Source organism: Schistocerca gregaria, chromosome 1 (assembly GCF_023897955.1).
Source record: "Schistocerca gregaria isolate iqSchGreg1 chromosome 1, iqSchGreg1.2, whole genome shotgun sequence".
NCBI classification, from domain to species: Eukaryota; Metazoa; Arthropoda; class Insecta; order Orthoptera; family Acrididae; genus Schistocerca; species Schistocerca gregaria.
Window position 1 is genome coordinate 1,101,378,150 of NC_064920.1, and position 22,493 is coordinate 1,101,400,642.

The window sequence follows — 22,493 nt, forward strand, 5'->3', positions numbered from 1 at the left end:
AATACACTAGACGAATGAAATCTACCACTTTCACTTTCCTTCCCATATCTCCCCCCCCCCCCCCCCCCCCCACCATTGATTATAATGAATTTTCTGCGAGAATCAGCAACTGCTTGTTGTACGATTGAATGGAAATGTTTATAAATATAAAACATTGTACCAGAATTTTTTGGGCATTTGAAACAATTTTGTTGTCCATCAAAATCACCAACTGCACTGGAACATTCTGTATGTTATATAAATGATTTACAATATTTAGAAAATCTCTTTCAGAAGGCACTCTCATGTGGAGTGGCTGGAGGCAGTCCCACAACACTTAATTAACTCCGCAATACTTTCAATGGTTGTGAATCCTATTGTGAATGTCGGAACCACATCTCGAAAACTACTTCTGGTTTCTGGGCCCTGTAACAACTTTCTTTTCACCAGCTGTCGATACTCCTCGAAAAATTACATTATTCCATTGAAAATATCTGGAGTTGCTTGTATTTTATCATGCTAGAAAGGTAGTTACAAACAGTACACATGACAACTGATTTTCCTCTTTGCATGCTATTATTTGCCAAAGTCTTGTTTCGGTATCTTAAACCATTTCAGATACAAAGGTCTTATGAACATTCCATTCCCACTTATCATTTAGGTGCCCGAGTGGAATGAAGTGTGCAATATACAACCCATTTTCCCATAATGGAGTGAGTTGTAGATCCCATTCCAAGGTCAAAGAATATTTCAATATTGTAACTACATTTGATATGCAGCAACATGTGACCTAACTTGCACTAAATGCAAATTCATAGTGAACCTGTATTTTCCATTGCATGCTATTTGACTTTCTTGCAGTAGTTTAATAAATTTTGAACTATCACAATAACTATGAGGATTAATGAAATGATAAGCAGTTCATCATGAAGCTGACAAAGTTATGAGATGCGTCAGAATCAGTTTTTTTTACTGAGTAATTTCTCAAAAATCATTTGAGAAAGATTGCAGATCAGTTGGCTTGTGCATTTGCCATCCACACAGTGAAGCAAGCCTGCTGGCTGCTGCTACCTGGTTGCACTATACCTGGGCGCAAAGCAGCATTTTGGCAGCCACCACTCTGCGATGTTGTGCCGCTACCCTGTAATCCACGACTTAGAGGTAATAGGTCTTGTGCTATGATGGACCGATGGACAGTTAATGTTAAGTGACAATGCAATTTGGAGTGTAGAAAATATCAATATGCACAACAATCCAACTATAACTTCTGATTCTGAAAACAAATCATGAATTTTGTTACGTACCAGCAACTTAAATGTGAGAATAATGAACGTGGGGAAATGAGTAGGCAGCTCAACAATGGAGGTTACCACACCAGCAGTTAGCTATGCTCCCATAAAGGAGTAACGGTGTGACTAAATCAATTGTTTGGACACATTAAGAAAATGAATAATGATCTTGGGCAGCAAAATGATGATATTAAACAGCAGATTGCAAAGCAAATTGATGATCAACAGCAAACTGCCAATTATCTTGTAAGTCAAACTGTTGAAATTACCAATCGCGTGGATGGTCAGGTCAAAAAGAAAGCACACGAGATTCTAGAATTATTAAAAAATTCTCAAAAGGCCCTTGTCAATATATTCATGGGGAAGCACAATGAATTACTTAATGAAGTTATGGCTGAACAGCTGAAGCCCAGAGTATAGGTTGACAAAGTAAAACTTAAAGAGGACAAAGATCGTGAGTCATTCGGTTTGGTGGAAAGTAAAATTGAGACCACGGCAGTAAAGGAGGATTGTTCATACTACAAGAAGACACACTTTAAGATGGTAGTTGGCATACAGAAACAATGCACAATGCTCGCCAATCAAGTTGAAAATGTGCAGCAACCCACTTTAGACAATGTGTGCTAGAAGAAAAAAATCATTAATGAATTACAAGGAAAATGACAAATTATGCTGAGTGCAGTTCCAAGTATGTTTGCTGTGAGGTAATGGAATTGAATCAAGGATTACATCCCATTGCTTTCACACAGTAGTTTAAGCATGCGTTCTACCATTGTATTCTAAGGAAAAAAAATAGATATTTGTTCGAATAATCTGAAAGACAGTACACATACATGAGGCATGAAAGTTGCTGATAGTTTGTTTCAGTGAGTTCCATACAGCCTTCTTTAATAAATTTGGGGCTATCAAACAATAGTGGGGAAACTTGAGACAAAATTGCTGGAACTGCCAACAGATGGTCACAGTGTCAGTACCATTGGTGAGTTTTAGCTGAAGTATTAGGATTGTAACTTACAGTATATCTAGACGAACCTGTCAAAGACACACAACTTGTAGAGATTCTTATGCAGCAATTAATACTCCATTCCCGTGAGAAGGTAGCTCTCACAAGATACAAAGGCATCGATAATTTATATTTGGTATTACATCGAATTGAAGCTCTTGACAGAGAGAAAAGGTGGAGTGACGGTAATTGTTCCAATGAGACATTGTGAAATGAGTATCGTAACGAATGGAGCTTTGGAGCTCTGAATCATTGGAATGATCATAACAGATCACAGAGATATGATGACCATACATGACCGTGTGATAGAAACCAGGGGTATTGTGAATTCCAGAGGAACGATGGTCATGAGACCATCAACCACCACAACAGGGGAGAAATCATAATGCGGTTCCACATAGGGATTTGCCAGAAAACTGAGTTAAATTTGATGCGACCACTTCGAAACTGAATGTATAGACATGAGGTCACATCTTACAATGCAGATAGATAATGGTTGTGACATTGTAGAAGACTTATTAAGGGAAGATGAGCCATGTACTAAGGATTCCAACAGTAGTTGTTACAGCTAATGTATGCAGAGTTGATATTGACTTCCTATTGGATTCTGGCATGGAGCAATTCCCAAGAAATTATTTCAAGATCTCAATGGTCGTACCAATTTATCGGGTAAATGGAACTGTAACAGCGGTTGGACAAAGATCGTAAAGGAACTTACAGAAGTGGGAGTTGAAAGGGACATGAAGTCACAGGTTGATGTAATTGGTACTGCTGCAGATATTTGAACAAAACAAAACAGAACTTACCGAGCATGAAAGGGGAGAGTTGAGAGAGGTATTCCGGTTCCACTAAGGTGTGTTTTCATCTCACCGTGGAACAATGAGAGGAAGTGATTTTAAATTAAAAGTAAAACCATTCTGTTTGAAAACTTACTGTATTCCATTAACCAAGAAGCATGCAGTTGATAAAGAAATTCAATGAATGCTAGATATGGGAATCATTCAGTGATCAGATAGTGAGTACTGTTGTCCTGTACAAGAAGTAATGAATCAGGATGGTACTGTTAGGTTTCTATAGGAAGCCAGAGCAATCAACAGCATAACTCTTCCACAAAGTGGATCAACCCAAAAATTTAGAAGAGCTATTACAGTTATTTAATAATGTCAAGCGTTTGATGGAAATTATATTTCATTTGTTCAAGAACTTCCTACATGACTGTGATGCATTATTTGTTTCTCTTCCTGTAAATAGACTGCTTTAGGTATTCCCTGTGAGTGTATGGACTAGTTTGGATAGCTTCAGTTAGGTCACTAAATACACTTTTTTCTCGCATGGAGCGAATGTCAACTGTTAATTTGACAGTGTAGACTTGAGAATCTGTACCTTAGTTATAAGGATTTGTGATTTCCTGGATTGTCAGTAATGAGCAAATGTCTTTGCAGTCTAATCTCTCTGTATATGGACATGTAATGCTGGCACTCTCCACTTACATCTCGTGCGATATCTGCCCCTTGCATTTCATTATTGTTTGGGTTAGACAGATGCCAATTTCTATGCTATCTTGCTCTGTGCTTAAAAATGTCAAAGCATAAGAGAGTACTGTTACTGCATAAAGATAAAATAAATATTATTGATTCATTAAAAAGAGGGGAAACTGGTCTTTGGTCAGATGACAAGTCTGGTGTAGATAATTGATTTTAATAAGAATACCAATTCAATTTTGATGTACATCTTGCAAAATTGATAGTGAAGATGGAAGTAAATATCAAAAAATGGTGGAGAAACCAAGAAATGAACTTCTGCAAGGAGCTTTGTATTGTTAGTTTCTACAAAACTATCAAGTGAGCAACCAATATCTGGTCCTTTGCTTTGTGAATAGGCACTATAGTTAGATAAAAAGAGAGGTAATGATGAATTGTTTGTGGTAGGTAGCAGGTGGTTGTACAGAATTAAATGTCTTACGCAATACGCGACAAATTGGAAATACAGGGTGAAAAAAAATGGTTGCTGATGTATATACAGCAAATTCTTTTAAAGATGGTTTAAAAAAAAATTGGATGAAAATTACTTTGACTTGGACTTTGTTTACAACACTGGTCAAGCAGCGTAAATTAGAAATCATTACTGTCAAAACATGTTGGGCATCAAAAGCGCATGACTGAACTCCAAAATACACGTTGACTGGTATGACAATACTTTTATCTGTGAAGTAAAAAATTTCAAAACAATGTTGGTAAACAAGGAAAAGCCTTACTTTTGTCAGATGCACCGACTCATCTTGTGGCTGAACTGTTGGAGTGAAAAATGGGACGTTCACAGTAAAATTTTTGCCTCCATTATGACTCCTTGCTACAACTAGTGGAATATTGGAATATTAAAACAACTTTACAGAAAACAACTTTTACTTAGATTGTTAGCTGCTGATGAAGTTAGCGTAAAAGTCATTTTGTGGTTTTTGAAATAAATTAATTTGTTTTGTTACATGGTTGTACATGATGAGATTAGATTGAAAGGAAGTCTCTGAACAGAACTGGGAACATAATACTAAAATGGGAGCAAGAAAAAATAACCAGTATGGATGATTTTGTTTTGGAAGATATAAAGGAGCTTATGATAAACATACAAATATGCCAGGAATGTAACATCTATGATATGAAAGGGTGGCTTTCTTGTGTCAGTCATGATCAAGGTTTTCAGGTAATTCCAGATGACTAAATTGTTGAAAACACATTACAGGCAAACAAACAGCAGGAAATGCAAGATGATGAAACATAACAATGTGTATTTGCAGAAAATGACGTAGGACCCTCTGTTACAGAAGGTTTGAAGCCCTGGAAACAGGTTTCAAATAAAAAATAAATAAAAACCCCAGATTGTGATCCTGTGAGTTTTCTAAATGACACTGTATTCATGATGTAGTAGCAATGAAGAGAAAAAATTGTCAAATGACAGTTACAAAATATTTTAAACAAAATTCAGCTGACTGTCCCCCATAACTTTTCTTAGGTATTTCAAGATTAGGGTTGCAGTATTTTAGCAATTTTAAGAAAATATTTACATAACTACAAAAATGTGTCTAATATCTTAATAAACATTGAATTTTGTTGATTTTAATAAGTTCAATCTGTTTTTGTTGTTTTGAATAAACACCTAACATTACATATTAGCCCAATAAAGATGACCTAAATAAAATAGAAAGAAACTTCCACATGGGAAAAATATATTAAAAACAAAGATTCCAAGACTTACCAAGCGGGAAAGCGCCGGCAGACAGGCACATTAACAAAACACACAAACACACACACAGAATTACTAGCTTTCGCAACCGATGGTTGCTTCTTCAGGAAGGAGAGGGAAAGACGAAAGGATGTGGGTTTTAAGGGAGAGGGTAAGGAGTCATTCCAATCCCGGGAGCGGAAAGACTTCCCTTAGGGGAAAAATGGACAGGTGTACACACACACACACACACACACACACACACACACACACACACACACACACACACACACACACATCCATATCCGTGTGTGTGTGTGTGTGTGTGTGTGTGTGTGTGTGTGTGTGTGTGTGTGTGTGTGCGTGTGTGCGTGCGCGAGTGTACACCTGTCCATTTTTTCCCCTAAGGGAAGTCTTTCCGCTCGCGGGATTGGAATGACTCCTTACCCTCTCCCTTAAAACCCACATCCTTTCGTCTTTCCCTCTCCTTCCTGAAGAAGCAACCATCGGTTGCGAAAGCTAGTAATTCTGTGTGTGTGTTTGTGTGTTTTGTTAATGTGCCTGTCTGCCGGCGCTTTCCCGCTTGGTAAGTCTTGGAATCTTTGTTTACAATAAAGATGACCATATGACAATGCACATAAAAGATAACCATATGGATGTAGATAACCTTTCTAGAATTAATAATGTGAAAATAACTTGCCTTCATGCATTCTGTTATCCTGATTTTTGAAGATCCAAATGACTTACAATAACAATTAGTCCTGTTAATCAAGTCTCCATTGTGTGTTAAAGCATTGCAGTGATTGATAATTCATGGAAATTCGTAAGTATTTGTAGATCAAACATTGCTTTCATCACAATTACATAAAAAGTTATCCTGAGTACACAGAAGTAATTGAAGGTGTTTGCATGGAAGTGACCTATGTTTACTAATTACTGTCTTTGCCTTTCTTCATGATTATTTAATTGTGTCCACAGCTTCAAAATTAGATTAGATTCCTCCACCTGTTGGCTTTAACCAACGACGACATAGCTAAGCCAAAGATGCTACATAGAGGCAATAATTGAAGACAAAGGCCATAGGGGCTCATTTATAAACAAGCAAATGAGTCACAAAAAATACAAATCCATATGATAAGTTACAATCGCAGTTCAAGCGATTAATTACACAGCCACGAATTGTAATGCAAAGAAATTAAAGTTAGAAAGAAGACAGTAACGCCAGGAAAAAACCTCATTTCTCAAATAAGTTATTATCTTAGTTTATGCGAGTAAGTGAAAGAACTTCAGACGACTCTTAAAGTCCACTACAATATCTGCATAGTGAACTCGTAATATTATGGAATAGTGGCAATTCTTAGTATTAAATAATGAATCTAAGGGGGGCTACAGTGGGAAATTGGTGGTTTTTGGTCGGGGACGTACTAAACTCTGACACAACTAATGTAAAATAAAATAGATAGTAACTTACAGGAATTGTAAAAAGGACATTAACAGAAAGTAAGCAGAGAGCTACACAGAAATCATAAAAGTAAAGGCACTACACAAGTAATGAAAATTCACGAAACAGTATCTTGGAATCGGTAACTACAATTGAACTATACAGGTCAATCCTTGTGACACATTCCAAGGTTCATAATTTTCAGCATTTTTGTAGTAGATGCTTGCAATTCTTTATGAGATTTCTGTTTTTGGTGTTGCTTTCTGTATTGTTGCAATGAATAACAAACATTGAAATCTGTTGCCAGAACTGACCTATATGTCAGTTGTAATTACTCATTCAATGGTTCATTATTTTTCCCTTTTTGCACATTGTGTGCAGTGATTAGTCATAGGGCTTCTGTTTTTGCGGTAGTCTCTGGAGTACTGTTGTTGCAGTGGGTGCATACTGTGCATTCTTTGAGAATTTTCATATGGTACCACTTGTAATTTGCAATTCCATATTGCGTTATTATGTGTCATTTTCAATAGGTGTGGACTGCTAATTCATTAAATATTTAACTGTATCATATTGTGCTCTGTGTTACTGCATAAACACGATAAATAACAAACCTACAGATTAGCAACTAGACTTGATGTATACAGGTCAGTTTGCAGTAGTGAGTACAGCAACAGAAAGGAAAAAAGAAATGCTGAAAGAAAGCATTACAGACACACATTGCAGAAATGCAAATATAATAGACCACACAAGGGGAGGCCATTATGTTGGAATTAAGGATTTGCTTAAAACTGTCTACACTTTTAGCACCCACTAGGATAATATAATGTGCAAGTAGTAATGTGTACTACCTACACGATTTTGAGAAAATCATGAGAAGTTTTATGTGTCATTGATGTACTGGTGTATTGTGACCCTGAACATGAGCTTGCTGAGGTCATGTGGTTAACGTCCAAGCTCCGTAATCAGTGGATCATTGGATGGAGTCCTCTTGTTTTTTTTCTTAATTTATATTTTTTCAACACTAGTCACACTGAAACTTCGTGGTGGATTAAAACTGTGTGCCAGAAGAAGACTGGAACTCAGGACCTTTGCTTCGTATGGGCAAATGCTCTACCGAGTGAGTTACTCAAACAAGACTCGTGACCCATTGTTGCAACTTTATTTTCACCTCTACCTCTTATTACATGTGACATTTTAAACATATTACTTTTGAAAGGCAGTATGATGAAAAAACCACTTATTTGTTTGAACTATTATTGAATTTCTAATGTTGTTTGGCTGTTCACTAATGTTGTTGTTGTTGTGGTCTCCAGTCCAGAGACTGGTTTGATGATGCAGTTCTCCATGCTACTTTATCTTGGACAAACCTCTTCATCTTCGAATAACTACCGCATCCTACATCCGTCAGAATCTGCTTAGTGTATTCGTTTCTTGCTCTCCCTCTATGATTTTTACTCTCAACACATCCATCCAATACTAAATTGGTGATCCCTTGATGCCCCAGAACATGTCCTACCAACCAATCCCTTCCTCTAGTCAAGTTGTCACAAATTCCTCTTCTCCACAATTTTATTCAGTACCTCCTCATTAGTTACTCGATCTACCCATCTTTTCTTCAGCATTCTTTTGTAGCATCACATTTCAAAAGCTTCTATTCTCTTCTTGTCTACACTGTTTATCGTCTATGTTTCACTTCCATACATGGCTGCACTCCATACAAATACTTTCAGAAAAGACATCCCAACACTTAAATCTATACTCGATGTTAACAAGTTTCTCTTATTCAGAAACATTTCTCTTGCTGATGCCAGTCTGCATTTTATATCCTCTCTACTTCAACCATTTTATTATTACAACAAAAATTATGTGACTTTTATTCATATAGGCAAGCTAAAAACTTTATCAAATGCCTTCAAACTTGTTCATATAAGGGAAAAGTTTCAAAATGTCGATGAGCTTCGTTTTCCCTTAGATACCTGGAAGATTCTTTGTCCTGCAACTTGCAAATTCAAAAGCATGTCCAGATGATTAATTGTACATTAACCTCATATTTTGGCGTATTGTAACTCATTGTATTAATGAGTAAAGTTATTTAAACCTTTATTTATCGATGTTCGAATAGGGTTTTCCAAGCCTCTCTCTTGTCCTTGAAACCTGTGCCTGCAGATTGAAATTACACGTGCAAAGACATTATCAGTACCATAACTTACCCAATTGCAGGTGTAAGATGTTTCGGAAATGCAGACATACATGTCAGGAAAATATAAAATTTAAAAATAAATTATGTTTTTAATATTTGTTGGTATAATAACAATTGCCAAGCAACCAAATAACATTGGAAAATCGCTAAAAGTTCCTGAAATTACATGTGTCTTTCAATATATTACCTTTAAAATGTAATATGTTTGAAGTAATACAACTGGTGTTGAAAAAAAAATATAAATAAAAAGAAGTAGGACTCAATTCATCGATCCACTGATAATGGAGCTTGAACACTAACCACATGACTGGCGCCATCTCTTGCTCAGGGTTGCAACACGGTAGTACATTACTGAAGCGTAAAACTTCTCTTACGATTTTCTCAAAATTTCCTAAGTAGTACACTGTACTGCATGCACGTTATCTTTTACTAATGGACTACCAAAAGTGTGTAAAGTTTGTAGTAAGTGCGTGATGCAAGTGTTGTGGCCTCCCATTGTTAGAATTGGCAAGTAGAATTCACCTATGTAGGTGAAATCTACTTGTAAATAAAATAGAAAGAAACTTCCACATGGGAAAAATATATTAAAAGTATATTAAAATATATTAAAAATATATTAAAATTATTAGGGATGTGTGTGTGTGTGTGTGTGTGTGTGTGTGTGTGTGTGTGTGTGTGTGTGTGTGTGTGTGCGCACACCTGTCCTTTTTTTTCCCCTAAGGGAAGTCTTTTCGCTCCCGGGATTGGAATGACTCCTTACCCTCTCCCTTAAAACCCACATCCTTCCGTCTTTCCCTCTCCTTCCTGAAGAAGCAACCATCGGTTGCGAAAGCTAGTAATTCTGTGTGTGTGTTTGTGTGTTTTGTTCATGTGCCTGTCTGCCTGCGCTTTCCCGCTTGGTAAGTCTTGAAATCTACTTGTGGTGTAGGTTATTTATTGTTCACAATAACACAGATAACAGGTCCAAAAATGAAAATCCTAAAAAATACCAGTGCACACAGAAACAATAAAGTGTGGAACGTAACATGTCTTGTAATTAGTAACTGGAATTCACTACAGGTCAGTTCTAGTGGTAGATTTCCAGGTCTGATATTTTTCGTGTTATTGCAATAGTTCTGTGAAGTGCTTTGTTTTAGTAGTTTAAATTCTGGTATCGCTATTTTCGATTAAACTATATAGGTGAATTCTAATTTCTCTCTGTTACACCATCATAGTACCTGTCTGCTGAGCTCATCTTACAATTCCTATTCCTTTATGCCATCTGATAAAGATAATAGCAGAAAAAGTATGTTTAATTTTTCTCCCTGTGTGCTGCTACTTTTACCATGTTCACTGTGTAGTAACTCGGTATTCCCATATGATTATGATAATTATATGATCCCTTTTTTTGTACAGAGGAATGCAGAGGATAGTTCAGTTATCACACCTTGTAGTGCTGCACAGTGGAAAGCTTTGCTGCTTGATGCTGCTCGAAAAGTGCGACCGAGCTATATGGTGGCTGGACGTATCACAAACACGGAGAAAGTTATTGGAGGCCTGGAAAAAGTCGGTGGTCTTTCAGAAATAAAGCGTATATTGCAGTTGGCTGTTCAGCTGCCATTACTCCGACCAGATGCGTTTTCCAGATTAGGCCTTCCACATCCAAGAGGTAAATCAGATCCTGTTTTTGCTAATGATGTTTGTAAAAGTACATTCTGGTGGATTTAGTGTAGAAATATTAGAAAGTGAGAGATGTAAATAATGGGTTCTACCTTATTTTTAGAATATATCTTGTGTAGGTTTTTGAGCCCATGTCAAGTAATTTTCTGTTTAAATTGTATTTCAGTTCCTTGTGCATATAAGCAGTGCTCTGTAACTCAGGGCCAAATGCATTACTAGCTTTCAGTTTGAGCTAAAGAGAACAAGGTGAAACATACATGAGAAAATTTTTTAAGACAGTGCAGAAATGAGTACAGAAGGGCCCTAGGTCCTGGAGAACTGATTGGTAAGGTGTTTAAGATTTCAAGTGGCTAGTAGAGATTCATCTGAGCAACTCATATTAGGTTGGCAGAGGTGCTTCCTGTCTGCAGCTGATAAGAATGTGCAAAACATGAATGTAGCTGCATGCCGTGATGTGAGCTACAGGACAGAAATACATGCTGTTCTAAAGATATTGTTAATGTAATTGCATCATTAATTGTGTGACTAATTTGTCTGTACATAAGCAATGCAAATACGAGGGTCGTCCACAAAGTAAGTTACATTTGGTTATATAAAACAAACACGTACAGATATAGAAAAAATATTTATTGTACAAAAATCTAAAACTGTTTAACTACTTTTCTACATAGCTTCTGAAATTTTGTAGGCACTTGTCATAGTGTGGCACAAGTTTTTGTATGCCTTGTTCATAGGCATTCAACCGTGTGGTAACATGTTCTTTTAGCTCGTTGTCATCATTCAAGTGTTGACCACCAAGGACAGGTTTTAGGTGTAAGAAGAGATGAAAGTTGCTAGGAGCGAGGTCTGGGCTGTACGGAGGATGATCATAGGCGTCCCAGTTCATCAGTATCCACTTCGCTCTTCATTGTGCACTGGATCATGTCCGTCATTGGACAGTCTGTCCCATCTTTTAACCATTGACTCATTCATAGCATTTTGTCCATAAACCTCACAGATTTTCTGATGAATTTCCTGTGTTTTAAATTTCTCTGCATTTAGAAAACGAATCACAGATCTGATTCCACATGCAGTGGCATTTTCAATTACGGCTGACATTATAAAGAAGCACTACACAGCACACGGCAGCAGCGATCTGAAAATGGCGTACATCTCTTCTCCTTGAGTCAGAGTAACTGCCGCACATGCTGGGAACTGTGATCGTAGTGCTGCCGAGATAGAAATAGGAACGAAACTGACTTATGGGCAACCCTCATATATTAAAGTAATACCTTTTCAATTGCCGATGCTTCCAGAATAATAAGTTAGATTCTTCGCTCGTGTGACAAGGATACCTTTAGCTGCTGTGTGTATAGTTCATTAAGCTGATAGTGTGCATCCAGTTAATGCAATGCATTTTTTCTCATCATGATATATGTTTCACCTTATTCACTCAAAACATTGTGAATTGTGTGGTTTTGGTTATCTTCTCTTACTCACAATCTTGATTTGATGTCTATATGTTAATTGCACAAAAATTTTTTTCTTTGGCACTGTGCTACAAATAAAAAAAAAAAGAGCAAGAAAACTAGTTTCAAAGGCAGAATTTGTGTAAAATGTGCAATCAGGCAACAGATCCCATCAGAAATGAGAAACAGAAGATAGAACACCAAATATGGCAAGTTGTAAGTGAATAAGATGCAGCTTGAATGGTGATACAGGCAGAATACCCTCAGGCTTCAAGAAGAATGTAATAGTGCTAGTTCCATAGAAAACAAGTGCTCACAACTGAATATTACTGAACCAACAGTTTAATAAGTTAAGCCTGCAAAATACTGACATGAATTATTTACAGAAGAGTGCAAAACTGGTAGACGCTTACCTGGGGAAGGTCAGGTAGGATGCTGGAGAGGTGTAGGAATGCGTGAGTCAGTGATGCGGGGAAGGGTGTGGGGGATGTAGGTAGTGTAAAGAACTTCTAGGTTCATTGGTGGAATAGAAGTCGTGCGTGTATGGGAGTGGGAACAGGGAACAGGTTAGGTGTTAGGGAAGTGGAGAACAGTGACTGTGTGAGAGTTCTACTTCTGGAGGAGGATTTTGTCTGAAAGTGAAAAATACACTGACGGGGAAAAAAGCAACAAAAGTAGGAGCTGTACAATGTAAACAAAAGTTGGTGGGCATATTTCTACGTCTGAAAGATGACGTCCCTTGAAATTTTGTGCCAATTGCAAAGAGTGGTGCTAGTAGCACCAGTATGAGGTTGAAAATAAGGTCTGCTGTAAATACATGCTGTAATGCTTGTGAGGGTTAGTTGGCTTTGAGATTGGACATGATGAATTGGTTAATCAAGAATGCCTTTAAGGCAACAAATGAACCATTATCAACACCTCACTGAGTTTGATTAGGCCATGTAATAGGGTTACAAGAAGCTGGATGTTCCTACTTTGATATTACCGAGACACTTGGCAGGAATATAGCCACTGTACACAATTGCTGGCAGTGATGGTCATAGAAATGTATGGTACCAATAAGATAGCACTATCTAGAGGGAAGACCATTGTTTTCAGCGTAAGGATTTGGTGCATCATACTGCATCAATTTTAGCAGCAGTTGGTACCACAGTGACACAACAAACTGTTACAGAGTGGTTACTTCAAGGTCAGCTCTGAGCCAGATGCCTTGTAACTTGCATTCCACAGACTCCAAGTCACCACCATTTCTGACTAAAGTGGTGTCATCGAGACTCACTGGATGGTAGGATGGAGGTCTGGTGAGTTTTCTGATGAAAGCTGGTCCAGCCTTGGTGCCACTGATTGTTGTGTGGTGGGTTAGGAGGCCAATTGAAGGTCTGCAACCAACTTGTCTGTGTGATAAGACACTCTGGACCTACACCTGGAGTTAGTCTGGGGTGCGATTTCGTACAAGATCAGGAGCACTCTAGGGGTTATCCTACACATCCTGACTACAAATTTGTACATCAGCCTCTGGATTCGACCTGTTGTGCTGACATTCATGAAGAGCATTCCAAGGGGTGCTTTCTAACTGGACAATGCTCACCCACATATGCTGTTGTAACACAACATGGGCCACAGAGGTTGGCAGCCCTGATGCCAGCTACGAGCGCTTTTCACGTGCTGTGTTAAGAGACAAGTAATTTAGCTAGTAATTAATCATTTTTGCTGTATGTTATATAGTATTTACATGCATTAAGTGTCAGATAGATGTGGTAAATTGAAGCTTTCAGTTTCTATTTGCATCTGAATAAGATAAGCGAAGTTTCTGTTTAGAACAGTTTCGCTTGTATGCAAACATTTGTTTACATTCTCAACTGACATTAAATACGTGGGATTATCAATTAAGTCAGTGCACAATACTCAGTATTTATTAAAAACAAAGATTCCAAGACTTACCAAGCGGGAAAGCGCCGGGAGACAGGCACATGAACAAAACACACACACAGAATTACGAGCTTTCGCAACTGGCAGTTGCTTCGTCAGGAAAGAGGGAAGGAGAGGGAAAAATGAAAGGATGTGGGGTTTAAGGGAGAGGGTAAGGAGTCATTCCAATCCCAGGAGCGGAAAGACTTCCCTTAAGGGAAAAAAAGGACAGGTGTACACTCGCTCGCGCGCGCGCGCGCGCGCGCGCGCGCGCGCGCGCGCGCGCGCGCGCGCGCACACACACACACACACACACACACACACACACACACACACACATATATCCGTCCGCACATACACAGACACAAGCAGACATATTTAAAGGCCTTTAAATATGTCTGCTTGTGTCTGTGTATGTGCGGATGGATATGTGTGTGTGTGTGTGTGTGTGTGTGTGTGTGTGTGTGTGTGTGTGTGTGTGTGTGTGCGCGAGTGTACACCTGTCCTTTTTTTCCCCTAAGGGAAGTCTTTCCGCTCCCGGGATTGGAATGACTCCTTACCCTCTCCCTTAAAACCCACATCCTTTCATTTTTCCCTCTCCTTCCCTCTTTCCTGACGAAGCAACTGCCAGTTGCGAAAGCTCGTAATTCTGTGTGTGTGTTTGTGTGTTTTGTTCATGTGCCTGTCTGCCGGCGCTTTCCCGCTTGGTAAGTCTTGGAATCTTTGTTTTTAATATATTTTTCCCATGTGGAAGTTTCTTTCTATTTTATTTACATACTCAGTATTTACATTTATTTAGTGTCGTTTAGACACGATATGTTGAAGGTAGCAGTTTTTATACATTTTATTAGTATACGTTTTATTAGGAAAAGTGATACAGTGAATTCTAACCTCACTTGTATACGTTTGACTAGCACAAAATGCGACTGTTAATAGTTAAGCAAATGTAAAATACGTGGTAAATTAGTGTTAAACTACAATATCTGGGTAAATCAGTGTTACAACTTCTGAGCCCTTCTAACATCCGCTTTAGTTAGCAGAAAGCTAATACTCACCTCGCTGTCTGCTCAAATTCCTTAGTTTGTTGTGGGCTTTAGTTATCGTGTACTGTAAGTCCATCAGTTCCTATAAAGTAGAGTTTGTATTTTTGCTTTACATTGTGAACCCTTATTGTTAGCTAAAGGTTTTGTTTTGTACCGGCATCTGTCAGTATGCAATACGCAGTATTTTCATTTATTAGTGTCATTTAGACTTGGTACATTTAAGGTAGCTGTTTTTATAGTTCTATTAGGTCATTTTTGTATGTACGTAAACATTTGTTTACATTATAAATACGAGGGATAATCAGTTGGTGTAGCTTACCATAGGTTACTGTTTAATTCGTTAATAATATTCAGTAGATAGCCCCTAGCAATTTGATGTAGGTCACTGTCTTATTCTTTAGTATTCACTAGTATTATCTAGCAAGAAAATATGCACAAGATCTAGCTTCTACCACACATTTTTATAGTTTTTCATTATTGAGTGTTCTTCATGCCAACTAGAGTGTAGCTATTAAACCTTGTGTAGCAGTTGGTTTCCTTAAGTTTCTTATAGTAAATCAGTTATTAACTAGATGGATAGGGACTGTGTCTGTTGTGTGGATGCAGGTGAGTTGGCCACAGTCCAGACCACAACTGGAAGCTTTGTTGGCCAGTCAACAAGCTCCAGAGTGCCACCTTGAGGTGCAGTGGGGATGGGGTGCCTGGGCCAGCCTCTGCTGTACTAGATGTGCAGGGGCGGGGGAGGGGGGGGGGGGGATGTCACAGCACTCTGTCACTACTGAGCCGGCCGACCAACTCTCACCTCATTGTGGGTGGTGGACTGTATCAAGGTCTTGAGCCTCAAGCAAAGGCTGCATGGGGAATGCAGACTCCTGCCAAATCCCATGCACTTCACTAATAGTTTCAGTGTACTATCTGATGCTGGGGGTGTGGGAGTCTCAGCCTTATCAGAATGCACCTTCTGTCAGGATAGTGGCCGCTCCTTCAGCAAGGTCCGGATAGGCACGTGGGGGGAGGGGTTTGTTAGTTATTGGGAGCGCCAACGTTAGGTGGGTCATGGAGCCCCTCAGGAACATTGTGGCGAGGGCGGGGAAGAAGTACAAAGTTCACTCAGTGTGCTTGCCGGGAGGCCTCGTCCAGGATGTGGAAGAGGCTCTTCTGGCGGCTATTGAGCGTGTGGGGTGCAGCCAGCTGCAGATCATTGCACATGTCGGCACCAATGATGCCTGTTGTCAGGTGTCCGGGGAAATCCTTGGATCCTTTTGACGGATGGCTAAATTGGCGAAGGCGGCATTCATCTCTCGAGGAATGGAAGCCAAGCTGATGATCTGCAGCATCGTACCCAAGATGGACCAGGGTCCTCTGGTTTGGAGTCGAGTGGAGAATTTAAACCAGAGGCTACGTCAACTGTGTGATGGAAATGGTTGTAGGACGCCCCGCAGTAGATCAGGGGTGCACTACACACAGGAAGCAGGTACATGGGTTGCACAGTACTTGTAGCATGTATGTGGGTTTTTTAAGATTAGGGTCCTCCCCACAGGAAACAAACCGTTGGCCTGAAAAATTAACAGTACATGACACTGATGTGGGTGTGCCAACTGTAAAAATTGTTAGTTTGCCTAAACAGATCATTCGAAAGGATTTAAATATGCTAAACCTCATGTTGGTAAATTGTTGAAGTGTCTGTAGCAAGATCCCTGAGTTGCTCTCTGAAATAAGCAGTAGTAATGCCAATAATGTATTAGGTACCAAAAGCTGGTTGAAACCAGACATAAATTGCCGTGAAATTTTGAACTAAGATTGGACAATGCTCAGGAAGGGTATTGCTGATGCCATGGGAGGTGGTGTGTTCATTGCAGCTAAAAGCTGTTAAATGCAGTTTGGATCGATACTGGGCCGGACTGTGCAATAGTCTTGGATAAAGCTGTCAATCGGACAAGGGTTGACCATTGTATTAGGATGTTTTTATAGACCACCAGCATCTGCAACGAACGTCGCAGAACATTTAAGGGAAATAGAGTACATAGAAAATAAACATCCCAATTATCCATTAGTTGTAGATGGAGACTTTAATCTAGCAACCATTGACTGGGAAAATTACACATTTATCACAGGGGGCAGAAGTAAAGACTCGTGTGAAGTTATTCTAGGAGCGCTCTCAACATACAATCTTGAGCAGTTGGTTAGAAAATCAACTCCAGATGGGAACCTATTAGATATCTTGCTGACAAACAGACCTGATCTTTTTGAGAAAGTTAATCTAAAAGAAGGTATTAGCGACCATAATGTCGTTGTGGCTTCTGTGTCAATGGAAGACGCAAAAAAAAGAGAGAGAGAGAGCATTCACCGCGGGACACAAAGATATTCAGCATCTTTGGTTGGAATTTAAAGGTATTGTCCACCAGGTGCTAGAGAAGTATGTGCCTAGCAAAAATGTAGGGGAGGGAAAGGATCCACCATGGTACAACAAACCTATTAGGAAGTTGCTGAGAAAGCAGAGAATTTTGCACAGTTGTTTTAAACATTGTCACTGCCCCACTGACAAACAGAAATTATGCGAAATGAAAGCAGCTGCCAAAAGATCAATGAGAGATTCTTTTAACGAATTTGACAGCAATATTTTACCTGCAGATTCTAAAAAAAAAACCCGAATAATTTTTGTCGTACGTAAAATCTATATATGCTACAAATAATTCAACACGTAGCGAATGATGATAAACAGAAGGCCGAAATTCTAAACCTAGCTTTCAAAAACTCATTTATGGTAGAGAACTGTAGCACCATTCCCCATTTCAATAATCGAACAAACGCAAGGGTGGCTGACATAGTGTTTAGTGTGTCTGGAATTGTAAAACAGTTAAGATCCTTAGACATTAGGAAGGCATCTGGCCCAGATGGTATACCCTTAAGATTATATATGTTGACTATGCTACAAATATAGCACCATTCTTATCCATCTTCTATAAGTATCATTGGAACAGTGGAAAGTTCCACGGGACTGGAAGAAGGCCCAGGTCATAGTAATCTATAAAAAGGGTAGAAAATTGGGTACACATAATTACTGGCCAATTTCACTGACATCAATCTGTTGTAGAATCATGGAACATATTTTGTGTTCAGACATAATGACCTTTCTAGACTCTGAAAAGCTCATCTGCAGAAACCAGCTATGGTTGAGGCAACAGTGGTCATGTGAGACACAGCTGGCCCTCTTTGTGCATGATAGATAACTGGCTCTAGATACTGGCTCCCAGGTTGATGCCATATTTCTCGCCTTTCGGAAGGCGTTCGACTCAGTTCCACATGTCGTTTTCTCCAAAACGTGCACGCTTACAGTCTATCCGATGACATGTGCGGTTGGATAGAAAGTTTTCTGACAGCCAGAGAGCAGTATGTCGTCCTGAATGGAGAGACTTCAACAGAAACAAGCGTAAATTCAGGTGTGCCCCAGGGCAGTGTAATAGGTCCACTGCCTTTTACGATTTACATAAACGATCTCATTGAACGCATTGACAGTGGCATTAGACTGTTTGCCGATAATGCTGTAGTCTACAGGAAATTAGCATCACATGAAAGTTGTGAACAAATCAATGAGGATTAGCAGAAAATAAATGCATGGTGTAATGACTGGCAGTTACATTAGTAAGTGTAACCTACTGCGTATAACAAGGCGAAAATCCCCATTAATGAATGAGTACAAAATAAATACCCAGTCTTTGGAAGCGGTAACGTCCGTCAAGTATCTGTGTGTGACTATTCGAAATTATCTCAAATGGGATGATCGATTGCACAAGTAACGGGTAAGGCGAACTCTAGATCGCGGTTTATTGGTAGAATCCTGAAGCGATGCAGTCTTTCAACAAAGGAAATTGCTTACAATACATTAGTTCGTCCAGTCTGAGAGTACTGTTCATCTGTATGGGACCCTTACCAGTTGGGTCTGATTAAAGAGATTGAGAAGGTCCAAAGAAGGACAAGATTCATGACTGTTATATCTAGCCATTGTGGGAGTGTTACAAAACTCATGGAAAGTTTTAAGTGGGACACACATGCAGGTACACGATGCGCTAAATGGAAGGGGCTGCTCACTAAATTCCAAAATCTGATCTTCGCTGAGGAAGTAGAGCATATATTACTACCACCAACTTTCAGATTACGCAGTGATCACCATTCAAAGAGAAGGGAAATTAGAGGTCATCCTGAGGCGTTCAGACAGTCGTTTTTCCCTCGCACAATCTATGAGTGGAACGGGGGGGGGGGGGGGGGGGGGGGGGAATATGACTTTGGCACAAATTGTGCCCTCCGCCACACACCGCTTGGTGGCTAGCAGAGTATATATGTATATGTAGATGTAGACAGTGTCGACAAGTTGCCTTGGTCTGCTCGATCACCATATCTATCTCCAATTGATCACATACTGGACATCATCGGATGACAACTCCAGTGTCATCCACAACCAGCATTAACTGTCCCTGTATTGACTGACCATGTGCAACAGGCGTAGAACTCAGTCCCACATACAGACATCATACACCTTTATAATACAATGCATCTTTGTTCGCATGCTTACATTCGATATTCTGGCAGCTACACTGATTATTAAATAATGGACCAGCATTTCATATTTGTAATGTTTTATTTTGTGTGCTTCTTACTGTGTTAATAATTTCAATATGTTACCTAAACAAATGGAAGTCCCAAAATTTCTTTACTATGAATTAATTGTTTTGGTGTTGCAATGTTTTTCCACACCAGTTTATTTCTAGTATTCTTTTTTATTGTGCCTATCTGTGGCTCAACTCCTCCTGTATATGATGAGTAGCAGTCTGTCCTTTCCATATTGTTGTCATTCCATCCTGGACTTTTCGTTATTTGATTTAGATGCTGAAAGTACTAGAAGATTTTGTTCTTTAGGCAGAAAAATAACAAATGTTGGCCAAAATAGAGGAGCTGTAAAATGCAGAGTGATTATAGCACAAAAATCATTTTTCAAAGGATCGAATTTGCTGACATATAACATAAATTTAAGTATCAGGAAGTCCTTTCTGAAGGTATTTGTGTGGAGTGTAGCCTTGTTCGGAAGTGAAATGTGTACAATAAGCAGTTCAGACAAGAAGAGAATAGATTCTTTTGAAATTGGATGCTACATAGGAATGCTGAAGATTAAATGAACAGATTGAGTAACTAATGAAGTACTAAATCAAACGATGGAAAAATAAATTTATGGCAGGACTTTGCTAAAAGAAGGGTTCAGTTGATAGGACATGGCATGAGGCATGAAGAGAGGAGTTGATTTTTTAGGGCCATACACTCGAATGGACATACGTCCGATGGACCATAAAGCATCTTTCATCTGAAAAGGCCACTTGTCCCTACTCTGTGGACATCCAGTTGTGGTATTGGCATGCAAATCCCAGCCTTCGTCATTAATGACCAGCAGTCAGCAAGGATGTATGAACCAGGCACCTGCTGCAGAGGTCCTTACGCAGCATTGTTCGCTGAACAGTTGTTGGTGACCCCTTGCTTCATCTGGGCAGTTAGTTGCTCACAGTTGCGTGTCTGTCTGCCAATACACAGCTCTGCAGCCATTGTTCACCACTTACATTTATGGTCAGTGGTGCACCACGTTTGCCTCAGTGCTGGTTTTGGATATCGCCATTTTGCCATGTGTGGTATAGCTGTGAACAGTTTAAAAACTTAGCCATTTCGAAATTGCTTTCTTTCTTGGCCCAAAAGCCAGTTAGTTTTCTGCATTATGACTGCATCTTCACTGTTATTTGTGTCCCCCGACACGTTTTGTATACTCTCCACCGCTAGTGCTACCACCTGCGGCCTGTGAGTGGTTGGTGCACTTTGATGTCAAAAGTAGGTGGTGGTCACATTAATGTGAGTGGACTGCATAATACTAACTTTGAGAAGATTGGGGAACAATTTTTCGTGTACTCACTTCATGAACTTGGTAGTATTCACTTGTCAGTGATAATCTCCTCTGGCTTTTCCAGCCCTGAAAAATCAGTTCTGTTCCATTGATAAATCAACCCCTGGAACTTGTGTGACCACATACTATATTTACCCAAGTATAAGATGACACTCTTTTTTAAATGGGTCTTGGAGAAAATTTTATTTTTAACATATTCTAACTAACCAAAATTACAAACTGTTTCACTGGAATAAAGTACCTATCTAAAAGAGTTAACATTATACCTATTATGAACTGAAGCCATTTATTGATTGTCTCTTGTACTGATGTGATATGTGACAATATTTTACTTCTTCTCTTAATTGCAGACATGTCGTTTGTCCCCTCCTCACTCATTAGCAGCATAGAACCACCAGCTAATACCCCTCCTTTCGTTCCTGTCATACCATCACAGTGAGAATTGACAACATTGCTGCATGAAATGTGCAAGTATGCCACTAGCCACTATCTAGACTGTTAGTCTCTTGCAGAAATGTGCACTATTGTTGAATATTTCTTCAATTCTTGAGTTAGTTCCGTTCAGACTACAAATGAAAAGGCAGCAAACTCAGAATAAATTGGCCCGGTACGAGTAGGATTCATGCTCCGAGGGTTCTGTACAAGTCTAATTGTGTATAGACTGTTAATCCATCCCAGAGGTTGAGAAGCTCGACGATACTTGCCTGTTATCAACATTGAAACTGGCGAAATATCGGCCCCAGAAATTCAAAGACTTTCAAGAATGTTTTAATTTTAAATTTGGCATTGGATAACAAACAATAAAAGAAATAATTTTTGTGTTAGAAGTTTTTTCTTTATTTGCATTGTCAAACCTTTCTTCTTGCCAAATTTCATTATTCTAGGCCAAAGGGAAGTACACTATAGGTTTTGGTGGGTGAGTTTGTATCAAAATATGACAAATATCTGTATCTTTTGATTGCATTGACTTAGAAGCTTAATATTTTTATGCTGCCAGGGGACCATAGGCCTTAGGATGTGGCCTAAATTTCAATGTGTTACGGCTGCTTGTTCCATACAAAAAGCATTTTTTAACAGTCAGGAGGACAGATATCAAAGTGATCCTATAAGGATTCCATTTTTACCGATTGAAGTACAGAACCCTAAAAGATTGAGTTGCCATTTCTTTATAATCACTAATATGAAAATAGTCAGTTATTGTTGCTGATGCATAATTCATTTTGATAAAATCATTGTTACACTTTTCTCAGTGGGGCTAATTAACAAATATTATTACTTTTGTGATAACTTTCTTCAATCAACCGGACAAACAATTGACAATAATGCATTGTGAAACAAAGAGCAGCTTGTGTGTGGCACAAGAAGACTA

At 39.0% G+C, this 22,493-nt stretch overlaps 1 protein-coding gene across 1 annotated transcript in view; it reads left to right on the forward strand.

Moving 5' to 3' along the window:
* LOC126282470 (spermatogenesis-associated protein 5-like protein 1) overlaps positions 1-22,493 on the forward strand; it is a 95,264-nt gene that overhangs the window by 37,206 nt on the left and 35,565 nt on the right. Inside the window, exon 5 of the mRNA XM_049982130.1 lies at positions 10,524-10,776. Within this exon, the coding sequence (XP_049838087.1) occupies positions 10,524-10,776 (253 nt within the window). The remainder of the gene's footprint in view (positions 1-10,523; positions 10,777-22,493) is intronic.